The 21,780-nt window shown below is 44.4% G+C and overlaps 1 protein-coding gene across 1 annotated transcript; it reads left to right on the top strand.

Annotated features, from left to right (window-relative positions):
* Nucleotides 1-10,874: 10,874 nt before the first annotated feature.
* LOC139457502 (perlucin-like) lies at nt 10,875-21,478 on the top strand. The gene is made up of 4 exons (XM_071238889.1): nt 10,875-10,948; nt 14,212-14,297; nt 15,549-15,630; nt 21,060-21,478. Exons 1-4 carry the CDS (start codon nt 10,885-10,887, stop codon nt 21,278-21,280), a joined length of 453 nt encoding a protein of 150 aa, XP_071094990.1. The 5' UTR covers nt 10,875-10,884; the 3' UTR covers nt 21,281-21,478.
* The last annotated feature ends 302 nt before the right edge of the window (nt 21,479-21,780 follow it).

Here is a 21,780-nt window from a genome sequence, read left to right as displayed (position 1 = left end):
GAGTGGCAGACCACGCGTAACCAATAATCGACAAGACAACTGGATTTGAACAACACACCTACGAAATCGATTCCAGCCAGCAACAGTGACTGCAAGAAGCATCTCTGGCCTTCGACGAATATCTTAACAAACCATACGTCGACGCGTGAGATGTGCAGGGATTGTCGCCAGAAGACCCGCCAGACGTCCCATTTTGACACCGTCAAGCACGTCTACAGTGGTGCAGACAGCGTCTACGCTGGATGGCCATGCAGTGGGGACAAGTTCTATTCACTGACGAGTCTTGTCACCTCAGCCTCAGCGATGAACGGATTCGAGTGTACCGACGTCGAGGTGAAAGTTACGTCAATCATTGTGCCATGGAAGAAGATCGGTTCGGGGCGGCAGCGTTATGGTGTGGGGTGGGATTACAGCAAGACAGAAGACCCGTTTGATAGCGGTAGAGGGAAATCTCAACGGACAGCCCTACCGTGACGATATCATCGGCCCTGTTGTTCTACCGTTTTTGCGTCGTCATGGCCCAGGCATTACCTTTCAAAATGACAACGCCCGTTTGTCATATTGCTCGACTTGTTCAGGAGTCTCTTCAACAAAACAACGTGAATGTCATCCCCTGGCCGGCTCGCTCCCCTGATCCCAATCGAGCACATGTGGGATGAGATGGATTGGCACCTTCGACGTCAACCACGTGTTCCACAGACACTCCAGGAACTTCGAAACATGCTCCAGCAGATATGGACAGTTATCCCACAGGACTTTGTGCGACGCCTGGTCCATTCCATGAGACGAAGATGTGTTGCTTGCATCGCAACCAGAGGTGGACACACACGCTATTGATTTGTAAATTGACATTTTGGCATGTTCATGTTTTTTTTTATATGAAATCACGCATTTTCTGAAGTCAGTATGGCAAATTAAACCATTTGAACACTTACCGGAGTATTTTATCTGTTGGGCGGTCGGGTAGCCTAATGGTTAAAGCGTTCGCTCGTCACGCCGAAGATGTGTGAAGCCCATTTCTGGTATCCCCCGCCGTGATATTGCTGGAATATTGCTAAAAACGGCGTAAAACCATACTCACTCACTCACTTTTATCTGTTGCAAACCGGAACTTTTGTTATTCAGTATATATATAAAATTGTGTCTGAATAAACATTTATGACACATAATGGTTTTAATTTTAATTTTAATTTTAATCACCTTAACAAGAATCTCTTCATACTGAGTTGGGTAAATTTCGAATGATATTGTCGGGAAAGGTGTCAATATGTTTTTATTATTTGTATTGTGATATATATTGAATGAGTGAGTGAGTGAGTTGGATTTAACGTCGCTTTTAACATTATTACTGTTATATCACGGCGTGTCAGCTTAACGTGGGAGGAAAGCCCGAAGTGATGCAGGTCTCAGACGTTTACCACTTCAGTGAAACCCATGAGCACAGGTATGGTGCTGACAAACCTAGAAACATAATCGGGGCGAACCGGGATTCGAACCCACAATCATATGTTTCTGGCGTGTCCAAGGGACGCAACTCTGCACAGCGAATCGCGGCGCCTTAGACGACTTGGCCACCCGTGCCCCCTATCTTGAATGATGCTGATGACGTGGACCGTTGCTTATAATCACTGGATTATCTGGTCCAAACTTGATTTTTTAAGAGCCTCTGTTATACAGATAGAAGATTTCTGAGTGCGGCTTTGAACAATTAAAAAAAACCGCACGTACACTTTCCCCTGCTCAAACACAGAGACACACACACAGACACACACACGCACGCACTCACCCACTCACCCACCCAAGCACCCACGCACCCGCGCACGCACAAAGAGTCACAGTTTTAGTTTTCTCCCTACAATTTCAGAACTTCCCTGGCATGATGCAGCATCGGTGTCAAAATGAACGCGAAACCAAGTCAGCAGAAACTAATCTCACCGCCACAAGAGGAATATCGAGAATGTCACTTTTCTTTGTCTGCATGTCAACAATGTCATCCTGAAACTAGTGTCATACCTGTGTTTGCTGACTGTCAACAATGTCATCCTGATACTAGTGTCATACCTTTGTTTGCTGACTGTCAACAGTGTCATTCTAAAACTAGTGTCATACCTGTGTTTGCTGACTGTCAACAATGTCATCCTAATACTAGTGTCATACCTGTGTTTGCTGACTGTCAACAATGTCATCCTAAAACTAGTGTCATACCTGTGTTTGCTGACTGTCAACAATGTCATCCTAAAACTAGTGTCATACCTGTGTTTGCTGACTGTCAACAATGTCATCCTAAAACTAGTGTCAAACCTGTGTTTGCTGACTGTCAACAATGTCATCCTAAAACTAGTGTCATACCTGTGTTTGCTGACTGTCAACAATGTCATCCTAAAACTAGTGTCATACCTGTGTTTTCTGACTGTCAACAATGTCATCCTAACACTAGTGTCATACCTGTGTTTGCTGACTGTCAACAATGTCATCCCGATACTAGTCTCATACCTATGGCACCAGGACTCTGCCATCAGGACTCTTCCTCGGGACTCTAGCACCAGGACTCTACCATCAGGACTCTAGAACCAGGACTCTGCCATCAGGACTCTAGAACCAGGACTTTACCATCAGGACTCTAGAACCAGGACTCTACCATCAGGACTCTAGAACCAGGACTCTACCATCAGGACTCTAGAACCAGGACTTTACCATCAGGACTCTAGAACCAGGACTCTGCCATCAGGACTCTACCATCAGGACTCTAGAACCAGGACTCTACCATCAGGACTCTAGAACCAGGACTCTACCATCAGGACTCTAGAACCAGGACTCTGCCATCAGGACTCTAGAACCAGAACTCTACCATCAGGACTCTAGAACCAGGACTCTGCCATCAGGACTCTGCCATCAGGACTCTAGAACCAGGACTCTGCCATCAGGACTCTAGAACCAGGACTCTGCCATCAGGACTCTAGAACCGGGACTCTGCCATCAGGACTCTAGAACCAGGACTCTACCATCAGGACTCTAGAACCAGGACTCTGCCATCAGGACTCTAGAACCAGGACTCTGCCATCAGGACTCTAGAACCAGGACTCTGCCATCAGGACTCTAGAACCAGGACTCTGCCATCAGGACTCTAGAACCAGGACTCTACCATCAGGACTCTAGAACCAGGACTCTACCATCAGGACTCTAGAACCAGGACTCTACCATCAGGACTCTAGAACCAGGACTCTACCATCAGGACTCTAGAACCAGGACTCTGCCATCAGGACTCTAGAACCAGGACTCTGCCATCAGGACTCTAGAACCAGGACTCTACCATCAGGACTCTAGAACCAGGACTCTACCATCAGGACTCTAGAACCAGAACTCTACCATCAGGACTCTAGAACCAGGACTCTGCCATCAGGACTCTGCCATCAGGACTCTAGAACCAGGACTCTGCCATCAGGACTCTAGAACCAGGACTCTGCCATCAGGACCCTTCCTCGGGGCTCTAGCACCAGGACTCCGCCATCAGGACCATTATCAACATCTGAAAAAACATCTGGGGTTCACCCAAGCACTGTCTGAATTCTGTGAACGGACCCACTGTTGGAAAACCCTATGGGTGTCGAATTCCACAGCTAGATTATTGTTTATATGTTTTTATGTTAAAAGAGTCATGTCAGTAGCATTGTTAGAACTGACCTATTGACCTACATTTCCCTTGAGTCGTTGATTATTCCTTAGCACCAACCCAGCGCATCAAACGGTCGTTGGTGTGTTATATTCGCGACAGTATCGCGTCCTCAGGTCGATGATATAGCTATTGAATTTTTATGCACTTACAAATCCTTACTACAATGTGAAAAATATCTATCATCGATAAAGGCTATAAATTTAAGAAGATCTTTAACAAAATTTAGTTGTTGTTCAAATGATTTTAAAATACATGAATATAGAATGTCTAGTGACCATGGCTTTGCTGACAGACTATGTACTTGCTGTAAAGAAGACTTAGATTATGAATACCATGCACTATTTATACGTCCAGCTTATACTAGCTTCAGGATAAGATATTTGCCCTCGTATTACTATCAAAATTCTACTCTGCACAAGTTTATATTGTTACTCACAACAAATGACGACAACATTTTATTTCAGCTAGCTCTTTATTTAGATAAAATGTTTAAACTTAGAAATTTTAAAGCCAATATTAACTGAAGCGCTCTGTCACAATATGTCAATATTATCCAACCATCTGTACATTTGGCCTCATGGCCAGACTATACGAAATAAATTCTGTTCTGTTCTAATTAATTTTTTTTTTCTTTATTCTCAAAGATTAGAACTATTTTCCATATCGAATGTAACAGTTATATGATGTTTGCTTACCCATAGGAACGTGTGCACAAACATAAAGATAGTATACTGGTTACTCTCTTAACGAACAGACCCTAGGGGGTCCGACGCCCCCACGGCTGGTGCTTGTTGTGAGGGGAGACTAATGGATCGGTGGTCGCCGTATTTCGATCAGTGACGGGGCGGTCGGGTAGCCTAGTGGTTAAAGCGTTCGCTCGTCATGCCGAAGAACCGGGTTCGATTCCCGACATGGGTACAATGTGTGAAGCCCATTTCTGGTGTCCCCCGCCGTGATATTGCTGGAATATTGCTAAAAGCGGCGTAAAACCATATTCACTCACTCACTCAGTCAGTGACATTCCTGGGCTTTCATACTCGATTTTGTTCAGATCGCCGAGGTAAAGCTGGAATATTGCTGAGTGTAGAGCTAACAACAAACAAACAAACATAAAAACAAAAAAACAAAACAAACAAACAATCTCTTGGATCGGGTGATCAGGGTCGATGGCACAGCTGACTGCAGGTTACCGTACTCGACAGCATGGGATTTTTTTGTGAAGGCTGCCGCCTAGTCCTGCACCATGACCGTGGAATATATTTATTTTATGAAAAAATAATAATCTAGAAATGCATACAAAAGCAAGTCTAGCCAGCTCAAGCTAGCTCTATTCCTGAAATCATCATAGGGATTTTTTTATTATTTTTAGTCAAGAAGGATATTGTGTAATATAAGATTTCAGAGACTAAATGTTAGTCTAGCTGCCGCCATTTGACTGGAATATTGCTGAGTGCGGTATTAAGCAAACAAACAATACTGCATATTCGCTGTGTGTATAATATACTGCACGGTATATTTTCTTCCACATGAAGCTGAAACGCAGTGTTAAAAACAATCGCTTCATCCAACTTGCTCACAAGCAATGGTTTGAAGTTGTGTACCGGGGCATGGAACAAAACCAGGAATGAATATTGTAGTACTTCACCTCCACGCCCAATGAAACGGTACTGTGTCTCGGCAGATAATTGAGACGGATTGTTCGCTTGTGTTGACGGTTTACATAAGTGAGTGAGTATGGTTTTAAGCCGCTTTTAGCAATATTCCAGCAATATCACGGCGGGGGACACCAGGAATGGGCTTCACACATTGTACCCATATCGGGAATCGAACCCGGGTCTTCGGCATGACGAGCGAACGCTTTAACCACTAGGCTACCCGACCGCCCCGTTTACATAAGAAAAATTCCTCTTGACAATTTATTGTGTGAATTCACGTTTAATTAATTTAGTTAAGCAAGTCCACTTAGTGATATGTTTTATTTTCCGGACAAGACAGCATTTTATTAGGCCGGACAGATCAGAGTTCTGTGACCAAATTGTTTAAAACAGCAGTCCGAAGTGCTTCGTATATTATTCAGTACTTTCTGACATTGAGTGAGATTGTGAGATGGGTTTTATGCTGCTTTGAACAGTATTTCAGTTATATTACGGTGTGTCAGCTTGATGTGGGAGGAGTGAGTGAGTTGGGTTTAACGCAGCTTTGAACAGTATTTCAGTTATATTACGGTGTGTCAGCTTGATGTGGGAGGAGTGAGTGAGTTGGGTTTAACGCTGCTTTGAACAGTATTTCAGTTATATCACGCTGTGTCAGCTTGATGTGGGAGGAGTGAGTGAGTGAGTGAGTTGGGTTTAACGCTGCTTTGAACAGTATTTCAGTTATGGCGTGTCAGCTTGATGTCGGAGGAGTGAGTGAGTGAGTTGGGTTTCACGATGCTTTGAACAGTATTTCAGTTATATCACGGCGTGTCAGCTTGATGTGGGAGGAGTGAGTTGGGTTTCACGATGCTTTGAACAGTATTTCAGTTATATCACGGCGTGTCAGCTTGATGTGGGAGGAGTGAGTGAGTTGGGTTTATTGCTGCTTTGAATAGTATTTCAGTTATATCACGGAGGGTCAGTTTGATGTGGGAGGAGTGAGTTGGGTTTCACGATGCTTTGAACAGTATTTCAGTTATATCACGATGTGTCAGCTTGATGTCGGAGGATTGAGTGAGTGAGTTGGGTTTATTGCTGCTTTGAACAGTATTTCAGTTATATCACGGCGTGTCAGCTTGATGTGGGAGTGAGTGAGTGAGTGAGTTGGGTTTAACGCTGCTTTGAACAGTATTACAGTTATATTACGGCGTGTCAGCTTGATGTGGGAGGAGTGAGTGAGTGAGTTGGGTTTCACGATGCTTTTGAACAGTATTACAGTTATATCAGTGTTGGCGTGTAGGATTTATTGCTTGTTGCTAAACCGACGGGCGCAGTGTTATCAAGCCCGCTGCTATGACACCCATCCCGGATACGTAACATAAACCAGTCGCAGGTGTTTGCTCTCTGTCCTGCATTTCCCACCAGCCACGCTTGTACAAATACTACATACTGCACTTGGTACACCAGCATCGACGGCCCAGCACCGCGTTCTCACTTTGACTGCCTGATTTCTGCACCCCGTGGTTCGATCCAAGACGGCTTCATACCAAAATAAAAGATGGTACTTGTTGTTACCCTGTCTGGTACTCGGCATTGTGGGGATAATCATGGATTGGTCGACAAGGGTTTTTCATGTTACATTGTGGCATGGTCTCTCAGTGGGCGAGCACTATAAAATCGGCATTAGTCCGAACTAGTACAAGCAGACACACACAGACAGACACACAGACACAGAAACACACACAGAGACAAACACACACAGAGACAAACAACACACACACACACACACACACACACACACACACACACACACACACACACACACACACACACACACACACACACACACACACACACACACACACACACACACACACACACACACACGTTGTTGACATATTCTGCTGCCTAAACACAAACACGCAGACAGACACATACACACCATTCGTGACCAACTCGTGTTATTCCGGGACAAGCCGAATAGCGACTCGTGCCCCTCTCGTGGCCATTTTGGCGACCGGGTTCCGTCTTAGCGCAAACGGACATGTCTAAAACAATCGTCAACTCGTTGCGTAATGGTTCACGGATATTTCCCCATATATTATATATATTTCAGATGCAATTTAAACCACATCTGGACATGCGGAATTATACAGTAAGATTGAACACATTTAACAGTATATTGTTAGATGCAAGACATATGTAAAATCACAATTATTTCTGAGGGATTCTTTGACGAACAACTTGAATTCATACGCGCATTCTGATTGGTTTGTCGTATTTTTGCGCATGACATTCATCGAGTCTTCTTGCAGGCTACGGAAAGGTGCGACTGCCGACGAATGACACGGCTGTGTCTAATCGCACGATATCGGGTACATAAGAAGTACATATTCCAGTACGATATCGTGTAAATAACAGAAAAATTATCAGAATATGCACGACATTGTGTAAATAACAGACAATTTATCACAATATGCACGACATCGTGTAAATAACAGAACTTTAACCGTAAAATGCACACACGTTGCGTGGAGTTGCAATCTGCTGACTATAAAAATGACGTTTCCACACCCTGCAATCTCTCTAACGCCAATCCATAAAATGGCCACGTAGAGGTAAACATCATCAGCTCGTGTGCATCTAAAATGTCAGGGTAACAGGTGCTTCGTCAGTGAGGCACAGCCCTAAACACTCCATCCGGGCCTTTCTTTACGACTATCATATATCTCAATACTAATAGGTGCATTTATGCTTATTGCCACTCGTGAACATGTCTCCCTTTCCCCGTCATTCGTTATTCGGCCCTGGGAACATCTTATTTATTATGGACCGCCTCCGTGGTCTAATGGTGGAGCGTCCGCCCGGAGAGCGGGAGGTCCGGGGTTCGATCCCCAGCCGCGTCATACCAAAAGACCGTAAAAGATGGTACTTGTTGTTACCCTGTCTGGCGCTCGGCATTAAGGGGCTAAAACAAGGACTGGTCGGCTCGGAGTCAGTATGCTGTGTCTGAGTGGGGTATTCATGTTAAACTGCAGCATGGTATCTCAGTGTGCTAGCACTATAAATCGGCATCAGTCCGGACTAGTACAAGCAGCCACACACATACATACACGTGCATGCTATATAAGTGCAATAATCTTGGACGCGACGTTAAACCCCATTTCACCTCACCTCCTATTTATTATATTCTTGTTATGTAATTGTCTTCCGGAAAATTAAATTATTTCATCACAAATGTAAAACCTTGAAACGTAAATTCGTCCTACGTAACATGCAGGGACGTTTCACTGCCCCTTGTCTGCGGTGTCACACAACACATATGTCTGTGTGGTACACGGTGTCACACAACACATATGTCTGTGTGGTATACGGTGTCACATGACACATATGTCTGTGTGGTATACGGTGTCACACAGCACACATGTCTGTGTGGTACACGGTGTCACACAACACATATGTCTCTGTGGTATACGGTGTCACACAACACATATGTCTGCGTGGTACACAGTGTCACACAACACATATGTCTGCATGGTACACGGTGTCACACAACACATATGTCTGCATGGTATACGGTGTCACACAACACATATGTCTGTGTGGTATACGGTGTCACACAACACATATGTCTGTGTGGTATACGGTGTCACATGACACATATGTCTGTGTGGTATACGGTGTCACATGACACATATGTCTGTGTGGTATACGGTGTCACACAACACATATGTCTGTGTGGTATACGGTGTCACATGACACATATGTCTGTGTGGTATACGGTGTCACATGACACATATGTCTGTGTGGTACACGGTGTCACACAACACATATGTCTGTGTGGTATACGGTGTCACTCAACATATATGTCTGCATGGTATACGGTGTCACACAACACATATGTCTGTGTGGTATACGGTGTCACTCAACATATATGTCTGCATGGTATACGGTGTCACACAACACATATGTCTGTGTGGTATACGGTGTCACACAACACATATGTCTGCATGGTACACGGTGTCACACAACACATATGTCTGTGTGGTATACGGTGTCACACAACACATATGTCTGTGTGGTATACGGTGTCACACAACACATATGTCTGTGTGGTATACGGTGTCACACAACACATATGTCTGCATGGTATACGGTGTCACATGACACATATGTCTGTGTGGTATACGGTGTCACATGACACATATGTCTGTGTGGTACACGGTGTCACACAACACATATGTCTGTGTGGTATACGGTGTCACATGACACATATGTCTGTGTGGTATACGGTGTCACACAACACATATGTCTGCATGGTATACGGTGTCACACAACACATATGTCTGCATGGTACACGGTGTCACACAACACATATGTCTGTGTGGTATACGGTGTCACACAACACATATGTCTGCATGGTACACGGTGTCACACAACACATATGTCTGCATGGTACACGGTGTCACACAACACATATGTCTGCATGGTACACGGTGTCACACAACACATATGTCTGTGTGGTACACGGTGTCACACAACACACATGTCTGTGTGGTATACGGTGTCACACAACACATATGTCTGTGTGGTATACGGTGTCACACAACACATATGTCTGCATGGTATACGGTGTCACACAACACATATGTCTGCATGGTACACGGTGTCACACAACACATATGTCTGCATGGTACACGGTGTCACACAACACATATGTCTGTGTGGTACACGGTGTCACACAACACATATGTCTGTGTGGTATACGGTGTCACACAACACATATGTCTGTGTGGTATACGGTGTCACACAACACATATGTCTGCATGGTATACGGTGTCACACAACACATATGTCTGCATGGTACACGGTGTCACACAACACATATGTCTGTGTGGTATACAGTGTCACACAACATATATGTCTGCATGGTACATGGTGTCACACAACACACATGTCTGCGTGGTACATGGTTTCACATGACACAGATGTCTGCATGGTATACGGTGTCACACAACACATGTGTCTGCATGGTGTGTGTCTGCTCGGACTAGTCTGGACTAATACCACGTGTATGTGCTAGCCCAGTTAGGTATCATGCCGCAGGCTAACATGGATGTTCCAGTACACCTAAGGCCTAACACCAGGCAGGGTAACAACAAGTGCTATGTTTTAACATCTATTGTTTTGACGCAGAAGGGAATCGAACCCCCGACCCGCACTCACCGAACAGACGCCACGAAGATGCTCTTTTACTGATTCAGTAAGACTGAATAATTGCTGAAAGTAGAAAATGTAAAAAAGTTCCATTTTTTAGAGTATGGTCACAACAGTCAACTCCAAACTCAAATACATGTTTAACCTTTAGCTGCAACTGCAGTAGCCCTATCGTAAAATGCCGGCGAGCAAATATATCAGGCTGTTGCAGGTAAATACATATTAAATACTACACGCCTTAAATTATGTCTCCTCACTACTGTCCCAGTAACACTCAGCGTCATCACGAATCTCACACCCGACATGGTTATATGCAGGGAGTGAAGTTGTAGCCTCCATTGCCGAAAAGACAACTGCAGCATGGCCACACACGGCGTCCTCATCCTGTCTGCTCTGGGCTTCTGTTTGTTTCTGCGTGTACAAGGTATTGTTTAAGTCCTCATCCTGTCTGCTGTGAGTGTCTGTTTGTTTCTGAGAGTACAAGGTATTGTTTAAACCCTCCTCCTGTCTGATGCGGGTGTCTGTTTCTGCGAGTACAAGGTATTGTTTAAACTCTCATCCTGTCTGCTCTGGGCTTCTGTTTGTTTCTGCGAGTACAAGGTATTGTTTAAACCCTCCTCCTGTCTGATGTGGGTGCCTGTTTGTTTCTGCGTGTACAAGGTATTGTTTAAGTCCTCATCCTGTCTGATGTGGGTGTCTGTTGTTTCTGCATGTACAAGGTATTGTTTAAACCCTCATCCTGTCTGATGTGGGTGTCTGTTTGTTTCTGAGAGTACAAGGTATTGTTTAAGTCCTCATGTTATCTGATGTTGGCTTCTGTTTCTTTCTGAGAGTACAAGGTATTCTTTAAGTCCTCATCCTGTCTGCTGTGGGTGTCTGTTTGTTTCTGCGTGTACAAGGTATTGTTTAAACCCGCATCCTGTCTGCTGTGGGCTTCTGTTTGTTTCTGCGAGTGCAAGGTATTGTTTAAGTCCTCATCCTGTCTGATGTGGGTGTCTGTTGTTTCTGCATGTACAAGGTATTGTTTAAACCCTCATCCTTTCTGATGTGGGTGTCTGTTTGTTTCTGAGAGTACAAGGTATTCTTTAAGTCCTCATCCTGTCTGCTGTGGGTGTCTGTTTGTTTCTGCGTGTACAAGGTATTGTTTAAACCCTTATCCTGTCTGCTGTGGGCTTCTGTTTGTTTCTGCTAGTACAAGGTATTACTTAAACCCTCATCCTGTCTGCTGTGGGTGTCTGTTTGTTTCTGCGTGTACAAGGTATTGTTTAAACCCTCCTCCTGTCTGCTGTGGGTGTCTGTTTGTTTCTGCGTGTACAAGGTATTGTTTAAACCCTCTTCCTGTCTGCTGTGGGTGTCTGTTTGTTTCTGCGTGTACAAGGTATTACTTAAACCCTCATCCTGTCTGCTGTGGGTGTCTGTTTGTTTCTGCATGTACAAGGTATTGCTTAAACCCTCATCCTGTCTGCTGTGGGTGTCTGTTTGTTTCTGCATGTACAAGGTATTGCTTAAACCCTCATCCTGTCTGCTCTGGGCTTCTGTTTGTTTCTGCGAGTACAAGGTATTGTTTAAACCCTCCTCCTGTCTGATGTGGGTGCCTGTTTGTTTCTGCGAGTACAAGGTATTCTTTAAACCCTCTTCCTGTCTGCTGTGGGTGTCTGTTTGTTTCTGCGAGTACAAGGTATTCTTTAAACCCTCTTCCTGTCTGCTGTGGGTGTCTGTTTGTTTCTGCGTGTACAAGGTATTACTTAAACCCTCATCCTGTCTGCTGTGGGTGTATGTTTGTTTCTGCGTGTACAAGGTATTGTTTAAACCCTCATCCTGTCTGCTGTGGGCTTCTGTTTGTTTCTGCATGTACAAGGTATTGTTTAAACCCCCATCCTGTCTGCTCTGGGCTTCTGTTTGTTTCTGCGAGTACAAGGTATTGTTTAAACCCTCCTCCTGTCTGATGTGGGTGCCTGTTTGTTTCTGCGTGTACAAGGTATTGTTTAAACCCTCATCCTGTCTGATGTGGGTGTCTGTTTGTTTCTGCGTGTACAAGGTATTGTTTAAGTCCTCATGTTGTCTGATGTGGGTGTCTGTTTGTTTCTGCGTGTACAAGGTATTGTTTAAACCCTCATCCTGTCTGCTGTGGGCTTCTGTTTGTTTCTGAGAGTACAAGGTATTGTTTAAACCCTCCTCCTGTCTGATGTGGGTGTCTGTTTGTTTCTGCGTGTACAAGGTATTGTTTAAACCCTCATCCTGTCTGATGTGGTCTTCTGTTTGTTTCTGAGAGTACAAGGTATTGTTTAAACCCTCATCCTGTCTGCTGTGGGCTTGTTTGTTTCTGCGTGTACAAGGTATTGTTTAAACCCTCCTCCTGTCTGATGTGGGTGTCTGTTTGTTTCTGCGTGTACAAAGTATTGTTTAAGTCCTCATGTTGTCTGATGTGGGCTGCTGTTTGTTTCTGCGTGTACAAGGTATTGTTTAAACTCTCATCCTGTCTGCTGTGGGCTTCTGTTTGTTTCTGCGTGTACAAGGTATTGTTTAAACCCTCATCCTGTCTGCTGTGGGCTTCTGTTTGTTTCTGAGAGTACAAGGTATTACTTAAGTCCTCACGTTGTCTGCTGTTGGCTTCTGTTTGTTTCTGCGAGTACCAGGTATTGTTTAAACCCTAATCCTGTCTGCTGTTGGCTTCTGTTTGTTTCTGCGAGTACCAGGTATTGTTTAAGTCCTCATGTTGTCTGACGTGGGCTTCTGTTTGTTTCTCAAGGAGCATCGGGTCGTAATTTCACAATACACTGTAATGAGCGGAGTGAAGTGTGAAGTTTCAAGTGCATATTGTACAAGTGCAAGTGCAAGTGCAAGTGCAGTTTTGTTCATGAATCATGAACAGGGACGGTCGGATAGCCATATTGAAAACGAATTACACTTTTTGTTTATATGTCCAATTTACGACAACCTAAGATTGAAATATATGCCTGATATAACTAAGAACCACTATTCCATGAACAAAATATTATCTTTTAATGGTATCTCTAGTAAAAAATTAACTAAGATATTACAATACATCTATCAAAGTCTACGAGTGCGTAGTAAACTACTTAGTAAATCCGATATGTCCAGAAATAATAAGTTGTTTTGAAACTTTCGCATCTAGATCAGGAGTATCTACATTTCATTTTTGTCTGTTTGTTTCTACTAGAAATGCATATACATTTTAATTGTCTAATTGTCCTGACATGATGAGTATATTTCTGATAGATCCTTCTGTATTGAATGTCGCGCTATGGCTGAAAGCCTTTGCGACGTAAAACGTCATATTTCCATTCCATTCCTTTGGTATTCCTTTTGTATTTTTTCTACTACTGCTGCCACTGTGGTTATTACCAATGTTATTACAATACCTTTATTACATGTCAAGCATCATATAAGTTATCCAATAATTATATAATGCGCTGTACAGCTGTAAATAATATTGTTTATCTGTATGCGTATATGGGCCAATGGCCTTTCATACAATAAAGATTGATTGATTGATAGCCTAGTGGTTAAAGCGTTCGCTCGACACGCAGAAGACCCGGGTTAGAATCCCGACATGGGTACAATGTGAAGCCCCCCCGTAATATTTCTGTAATATTGCTAAATTCGGCGTAAAACCAAACTCACTCATTCACTCACTCATGAATCAACCGTTGTTCATTCGCACAGGTCTACAATGCCCCCAGAGTTTCCTCCTGCATGGGAAGTCCTGCTACATGTTCTCCACGACTACAGGGTCATACGAGGCTGCTCGAGTAAGTTAACAATTTCGGAGTTGACGTGAGAATGTGTAAGTGAACGTTGATTACGCCACAGCCATCAATGTTTAAGCTCCACCCAAACCAGAATCAGTGAGTGAGTGAGTATGGTTTTACGCCGCTTTGAGCAATATCCCAGCAATAACACAGGAACATCAGAAATAGGCTTTACACATTGTATCCATGTGGAGATTCGAACCCGGGTCTTCGGCGGAACGAGTGAACGCTTTAGAAACTAGGCTCCCGGTTAACAAAATAAGCAGCGATATACACTGTCAGCCAGGGGTGGCACGGGTGGCCTAGTCGTCTAAGGCGCCGCGATATTTGTGCAGAGTTGCGTCCCTTGGGCACGCCAGAAATCTATGATTGTGGGTTCCAATCTCGGTTCGCCCCGATTATGTTTGTCAGCACCATACCCGTGCTCGTGTGTTTCACCGAAGTGATAAACGCCTGAGACTTAAGCTCACACGCCGCGCTACAACTGGAATACTGTTAAAAGCAGCGTTAAACCAAACGCACTCACTCACTGGGAGCCAGGTTACACATACTGACCACCCAGTCGTCATAAGTCGGCTTTATCGATTAGCACTGACTACTGGGAAAGAGTTTAGCATGTAACGCATTGCCTGTCGGGGGATACTATATTGAGTGAAGTGAGTTGAAATGGGGTTTAACGTCGCGTCCAAGATTATTGCACTTATATAGCGACGTGCATGCACGTGTATGTGTGTGTGTGGCTGCTTGTACTAGTCCGGACTGATACCGATTTATAGTGCTTACACAGAGATACCATGCCGCAGTTTAACATGAATACCCCACTCAGACACAGTATACTGACTCCGAGCCGACCAGTCCTTGTTTTAGCCCCTTAATGCCGAGCGCCAGACAGGGTAACAACAAGTACCATCTTTTAACGTCTTTTGGTATGACGCGGCTTGGGATCGAACCCCGGACCTTCCGCTCTCCGGGCGGACGCTCTACCACTAGACCACGGAGGCGGTCCTCCTATATTGGGTGTTCATCTGATGGTTGTACTCTGTGTCCCGTAAAGATCCGGGGTAGAATAGGTCTTCAACAACCCATGTTTGCCGTAAAAGGTGACTATGCTTGTCGTAAGAGGCGACTAACAGTTGTACTTAGCCTTTATGACATTCACCTCAGTTCATTGTTGTTTTTTCTTGTATTTCGTATCCCTAAAAAAGTGTGTCATCTTTTAGTATAGAACAAAATAATGATTGCCCATTTCAGTCAAAGTGCAAACTGTTGGGAAGTGACCTTGCCAAGATAACCAGCAAAGAAGAGCATGACTTCATCAGGAACACTGCGAAAGGTAAATTTGTTTGTTTGTTTGTTTAACGCTGCACTTAGCAATATTCCAGCTGTATGACGACGGTCTGTACCAGTCTGGAGCCATCTTACAGTTTCTACGCTTACCGAACTCGGCCGGAATTTCTGGGTTCGATCGAGGCGCCCCCAGTGGCTGTTACGAGTTATGTCCCTTCTATGTGTCTGCTATTGACCAATCAGATTCCACCTCTCATATCACATGCATTTGCTTCAAACAAAATGGCGACGTCCAGTGAAGACGATCTGATCGATAATCACGATCTATATTGTAATAAAACGGGTCTTACTTCGCGAAGTGCATCAAATCACGTGAGCACCTTCATTAAAAACATGAAAAGATTTGACAAATATCTGTTGACGCTAAGTTAACGGTACACATTCTTTGCAAATCTTGCAATCGACCGAAATCAGCACGGCAGTTTACGAACCGAATGTTGTTTTCGTGACGCGATTTTTATTGCGTGCATTGACGCGTTACTCCAACCAAAATATAACTCCATAATTCCAGCCTAATTCGAGAAGAGTGAAAACTGGACATTTTTAGTCTTTCACTTTCTTGTCTCGGGAAGATGATATGGACCAGACAATCCAGTGATTGACATCATGAGCATCGACCCCCGCAATTGGGATACGATGACATGCATCAACCAAGTCAGCCAGCCTGACCACCCGATCCCGTTAGTCGCCTCTTAAGACAAGCATTGTTAGCCTTTTACGGCAAGCATGGGTTATGAAGACCTAGTCTTTCCCAATTGTGTGGATTGATGCTCATGGTGCCAATCACTGGATTTCGGTACCTTTGATTATTATTTTGATAATGATAACAATTAACGTCGTAATTTGTCCAGGTCCCCGAGCTAGAATTCTTACTCGATCACCGATTGACAAGGCCGACGCCATGTTTGTTCGTAGTACCTGACCTTTATATTTCCACATTTATCCGTATACGACCCAACGGTCTGATGGGTTTATCCTGTCGAGAAACCTACCCCTCGTATGACAAGCGGAGATTATTATATGAGCATGTGTGCTATACTGATTTTACGAAACGAGTGTCAGCATTTTTGCATTCACATGAATTCTTACGCAAGTTTCGTAAAATCATGACAAAAATACGAATGTAATCATTTCTTTTTCACCCATAACTCCTTAATTCTTGCCTTCTCCCCTTGAGAAAAATGATTTGATCACGACCACTCACGTCAACAATTTTCAGCTATGACGTCGTTTCTAGTGTGACGTTATTATTACTTTACGTCACAATGACGTCACCAATCCCGTCCGGATGTCGTAAATAATACACTCGTGTGCGTGAAGTAAAATTTGTTTTACCTCGGTTATTTTTAACCCTATGGGTAATTAAACTGGTATACCTCCTTATTCACGGGTGCCCAGTCGTCTGAGGCGCCGCGATTCGTTGTGCAGAGTTGCGTCCCTTGGGCACACCAGAAACCTATGATTGTGGGTTCGAATCCAGGTTCGCCCCGATTATGTTTCTAGGTTTGTCAGCACCATACCCGTGCTCGTGGGTTTCACCGAAGTGGTAAACGTCTGACACCTGCATCACTTCGGGCTTTCCTCCCACATCAAGCTGACATGCCGCGATATAACTGGAATACTGTCACTCACCCTCTCACCTTATTCAGCTGTCACGAAAGCTCGTGATGTCCATTGTATCGTGTCGACATAACAATCTAGAATGACGTCATGTCTGACAAGTGTGATATGCATGTATTTCATAAATATTTTTTTCCAAGCTTTCTAGTTATCAACGATTTTGAATGTTACAAGTCTCCCTCCCCGTGTTACTCTTTTGCATTTATCGAGTAAAATATATATTACTGTGGCTTTATTTTAAGATTAGCAATGATTGCCTAGGACAGTTATTTCAAGTCCTATATATGTAACTTTGTTTGTACTTTTACGCGCCACTTTCCACCAGAATATGCCACCTCTTATATGAAAATCGAATGGCATTAATCGAAATCATATGTTGTGTCTGGACCGCCTCCGTGCTCTGATGTAACGAGCGTTTGCCCGGAGAGGGGAACACTGGTGGCTCGAATCACGTCATTCCAAAAGACGTTAAATGGTGCTACTTGCTGTTTCCCTGCCTGGCGCTTGGCTTGAACTGGATAGAACAAGGATAGAAATATTTTACGACCGTTTCTTTAGACTGTCGTAAAGCAGTTTTATAAATGATTTTACACGACTATTAATAAATGTTGTCTCGACGGTTCATAAAACCGTCGGATAAAACACTCCTTCTCGGTTTTGGTTAACAAAGTAAAACCTTTGACCACACACACATTCTGATACACACACATCCTGATACACACACACATTCTGATGCACACAAACATTCTGACACACACACACACACACACACACACACACACACACACACACACACACACACACACACACACACACATTCTGATGCACACACACATTCTGATGCACACACACATTCTGATACACACACACTCTGATACACACACATTATGATGCACACACATCCTGATACACACACATATTCTGATACACACACACATTCTGATACACACACAAATTCTGATACACATACACATCCTGATACACACACACACACATTCTGATACACACACATCCTGATACACACGCATTCTGATACACACACACATTCTGATAAACACACATTCTGATACACACACACATTCTGATACACACACATCCTGATACACACACATCCTGATACACACACATTCTGATACACACAAACATTCTGATACACACACATCCTGATACACACACACACACACACACACACATTCTGATGCACACACACATTCTGATACACACACACATTCTGATACACACACACACATTCTGAAACACACCCACTCTGATACACACACCCACTCTGATACACACACACATTCTGATACACACACACATTCTGATACACACACACACACACACACACACACACATTCTGATACACACACACATTCTGATACACACACACATTCTATACACACACACATCCCTATACACTCACACATTCTGATACACACACACACATTCTGATACACACACACACATTCTGATACACACACACACATTCTGATACACACACACATTCTGATACACACACATCCTGATACACACACACATTCTGATACACACACACATTCTGATACACACACACATTCTGATACACATACACACATTCTGATACACATACACACATTCTGATACACACACACACATTCTGATACACTTACATTCTGATACACACACATTCTGATACACACACATTCTGATACATACACATTGTGATACACACACACGTTCTGATACACACACACACATTCTGATACACACACACACACATTCTGATAAACACACCTTCTTAAATAGGGGATCCTCGGAAATAACTTCAATTTTCCAGTAAATTGTAAGATATATTAGTTTCTTGTTATAATTGTATGATAATAATGAACGAATTGGTACCACATTACAACCGGTAGTGAAGTATGACCGCCAACGATCTTGAAGGTCGATAGGGTTAAATTGGGACATTTCAAAAAAGATTGATCATTAGTGCGTTATACAACCACGATTTGTCAAACATTCAATCGCTCGACGAGGCATACTGCGTATGAGTCTCCTAATGGCGATTTGAGGGAGTGTGTCCCACTCCTCTTGTAGTGCCTGGCCAAGTTCAGCCAACGTGGTCGGCGGCCAATGACGTTGACGTACACATCTCCCTATCATGTCCGAGACGTGTTCAATAGGGAAAATGTCTGAGCCCATTGCTAGCCATTGCATTCTGTGGATGTTGTGCTGCTGGCGGTGATCATTGACGGTACGGTGAGCATGGGCGTTGTCGTTCTGAAAGACAAAACGTCGACCCACGCGCCACGCAAACGGCAGACACGACCACGGCAATCCTAGAAGGTACAAAGTGAATCGGGACTCATTTGAAAACACGACACGTGACCAGCGACGATCACCCCAGTTTCGACGTTGTGTATACCAATGACGTCATGTTGCAATTTGACGATTTATAAGGGGAGGCACAACACGTGGCCGTCGAGCATGGGGATGAGCTACATGAAGACGATTTCTGATCGTCAAACCCGTAACTCTTACTTAAGTTGCCTGATGAATGTTTGCAGCAATTTGATTCGCCGTTTGAGCTCGATTTCGTAGAATCTGGTTTCGGCTCATCATTTCGCTGCTTCTGACAGCACGCAATAGCCCGTAGACGCTCTGCGCTTTGAGGACGCCGCTTCGCTGGTTCTGACAGCACGCAAAAGCCCGTAGACGCTCCGCGCCTTGAGGACGCTGCTTCGCTGCTTCTGACAGCACGCAATAGCCGTAGACGCTCTGCGCTTTGAGGACGCTGCTTCGCTGCTTCTGACAGCACGCAATAGCCGTAGACGCTCCGTGCTTTGAGGACGCCGCTTCGCTGCTTCTGACAGCACGCAATAGCGTGTAGACGCTCTGCGCTTTGAGGACGCCGCTTCGCTGCTTCTGACAGCACGCAATAGCCCGTAGACGCTCCGTGCTTTGAGGACGCCGCTTCGCTGCTTCTGACAGCACGCAATAGCCCGTAGATGCTTCGCGCTTTGAGGACGCCGCTTCGCTGGTGCGGACAGCCCGCAATAGCCCGTAGACGCTCTGCGCTTTGAGGACGCCGCTTCGCTGCTTCTGACAGCACGCAATAGCCCGTAGACGCTCCGTGCTTTGAGGACGCCGCTTCGCTGCTTCTGACAGCACGCAATAGCCCGTAGATGCTCCGCGCTTTGAGGACGCCGCTTCGCTGGTGCGGACAGCCCGCAATAGCCCGTAGACGCTCTGCGCTTTGAGGACGCCGCTTCGCTGGTTCTGACAGCACGCAAAAGCCCGTAGATGCTCCGCGCTTTGACGACGCCGCTTCGCTTGTTCATACACAAACAATGAATGAAAAAAGTTTTGATAAGCAGAATCTATAAGATCGTCAGAAATAATGGTCCACAGAAGTTACTCGCCCTTTCTTGAAAATGTCAAAATAAGGAATGACATCCTGCGCACGTGTGTCGCGCTACTGCATGAGGCACGTGCAAACTATAGGAAGAGTGAGTAAGTGAGGTGGATTTTAGCAATATTCCAGGAACATCACGGCGTGGGTCACCAGAAATGGGCTTCACACATTGTACCCAAATGAGGACTCAAACCCGGGCCTTCAGCGTGACGTGCGAAAGCTTTTACCACAAGGCTACTCCCACCACCCCATTATGGAAAGAGCTTACAGACATAAACGTTCTTGTGTAGGATGCTTGTCGTCAACAATTATATTCGTTCTTATACTTGGTATTAACATTTATATTTCATGATCCCCTACTTTTTTTTGGAGAGTATATGTTTCAATCTCTTTTGTCCTAGCTGGCTTCTACTTCGTGGGGGCCACTGACCTTCGACTTGGGGGCAAATGGGCCTGGGAGGGTGAGGCCACAGAGATCGCCTATAGCAACTGGGCGCCAGGTCAACCGAACAGGGCCAGTGAACACTGCATGAACCTGATGAAACGCTTTCACTACCAAATGAACGACGCACCGTGTGGTGCCGATATTAATTTCATTTGTGAACGGACTGCCAAGTGTTAATATCCGCTTTGTATGTAATCCTTGAAGGGACATTGTTTCGCTGTTGCACATTTTAACGCAACGTAGATAGGGCAATAGTGCGAAAACGCATTATAATGTATATCGCGCTAACGCATCGTCGTCCGTTGTTAAAAAAAATAAAAAATATTTCAAAGCACGTCAAAACTACAAACAGTCGCGTTGTCCTGCATTGGTTCATTTGACACTTTTTGATTGTTTATGTAACGGGGGCGGTCGGGTAGCCTAGTGGTTAAAGCGATCGCTCGTCACGCCGAAGACCCGGGTTCGATTCCCGACATGGGTACAATGTGTGAAACCTATTTCTGGTGTTCCCCGCCGTGATATTGCTGGAATATTGCAATATAATATTAAAAGCGGCGTAAACTATATTCATTCACTCACTCAATTTATGTAACGGCGCCAATGCGACAATGTCCCTTTAAGGATTCCATAGTTTTGCATATTCTGAACAATAAACGCGGTGTTAACAAACTGTCGTG

Source organism: Haliotis cracherodii, unplaced genomic scaffold (genome assembly GCF_022045235.1).
Source record: "Haliotis cracherodii isolate W230 unplaced genomic scaffold, xgHalCrac1.p SCAF_12, whole genome shotgun sequence".
Classification (NCBI taxonomy): domain Eukaryota; kingdom Metazoa; phylum Mollusca; class Gastropoda; order Lepetellida; family Haliotidae; genus Haliotis; species Haliotis cracherodii.
Note: the sequence above shows the minus strand (reverse complement) of the source record. Positions and strands in the feature narration are given on the sequence as shown.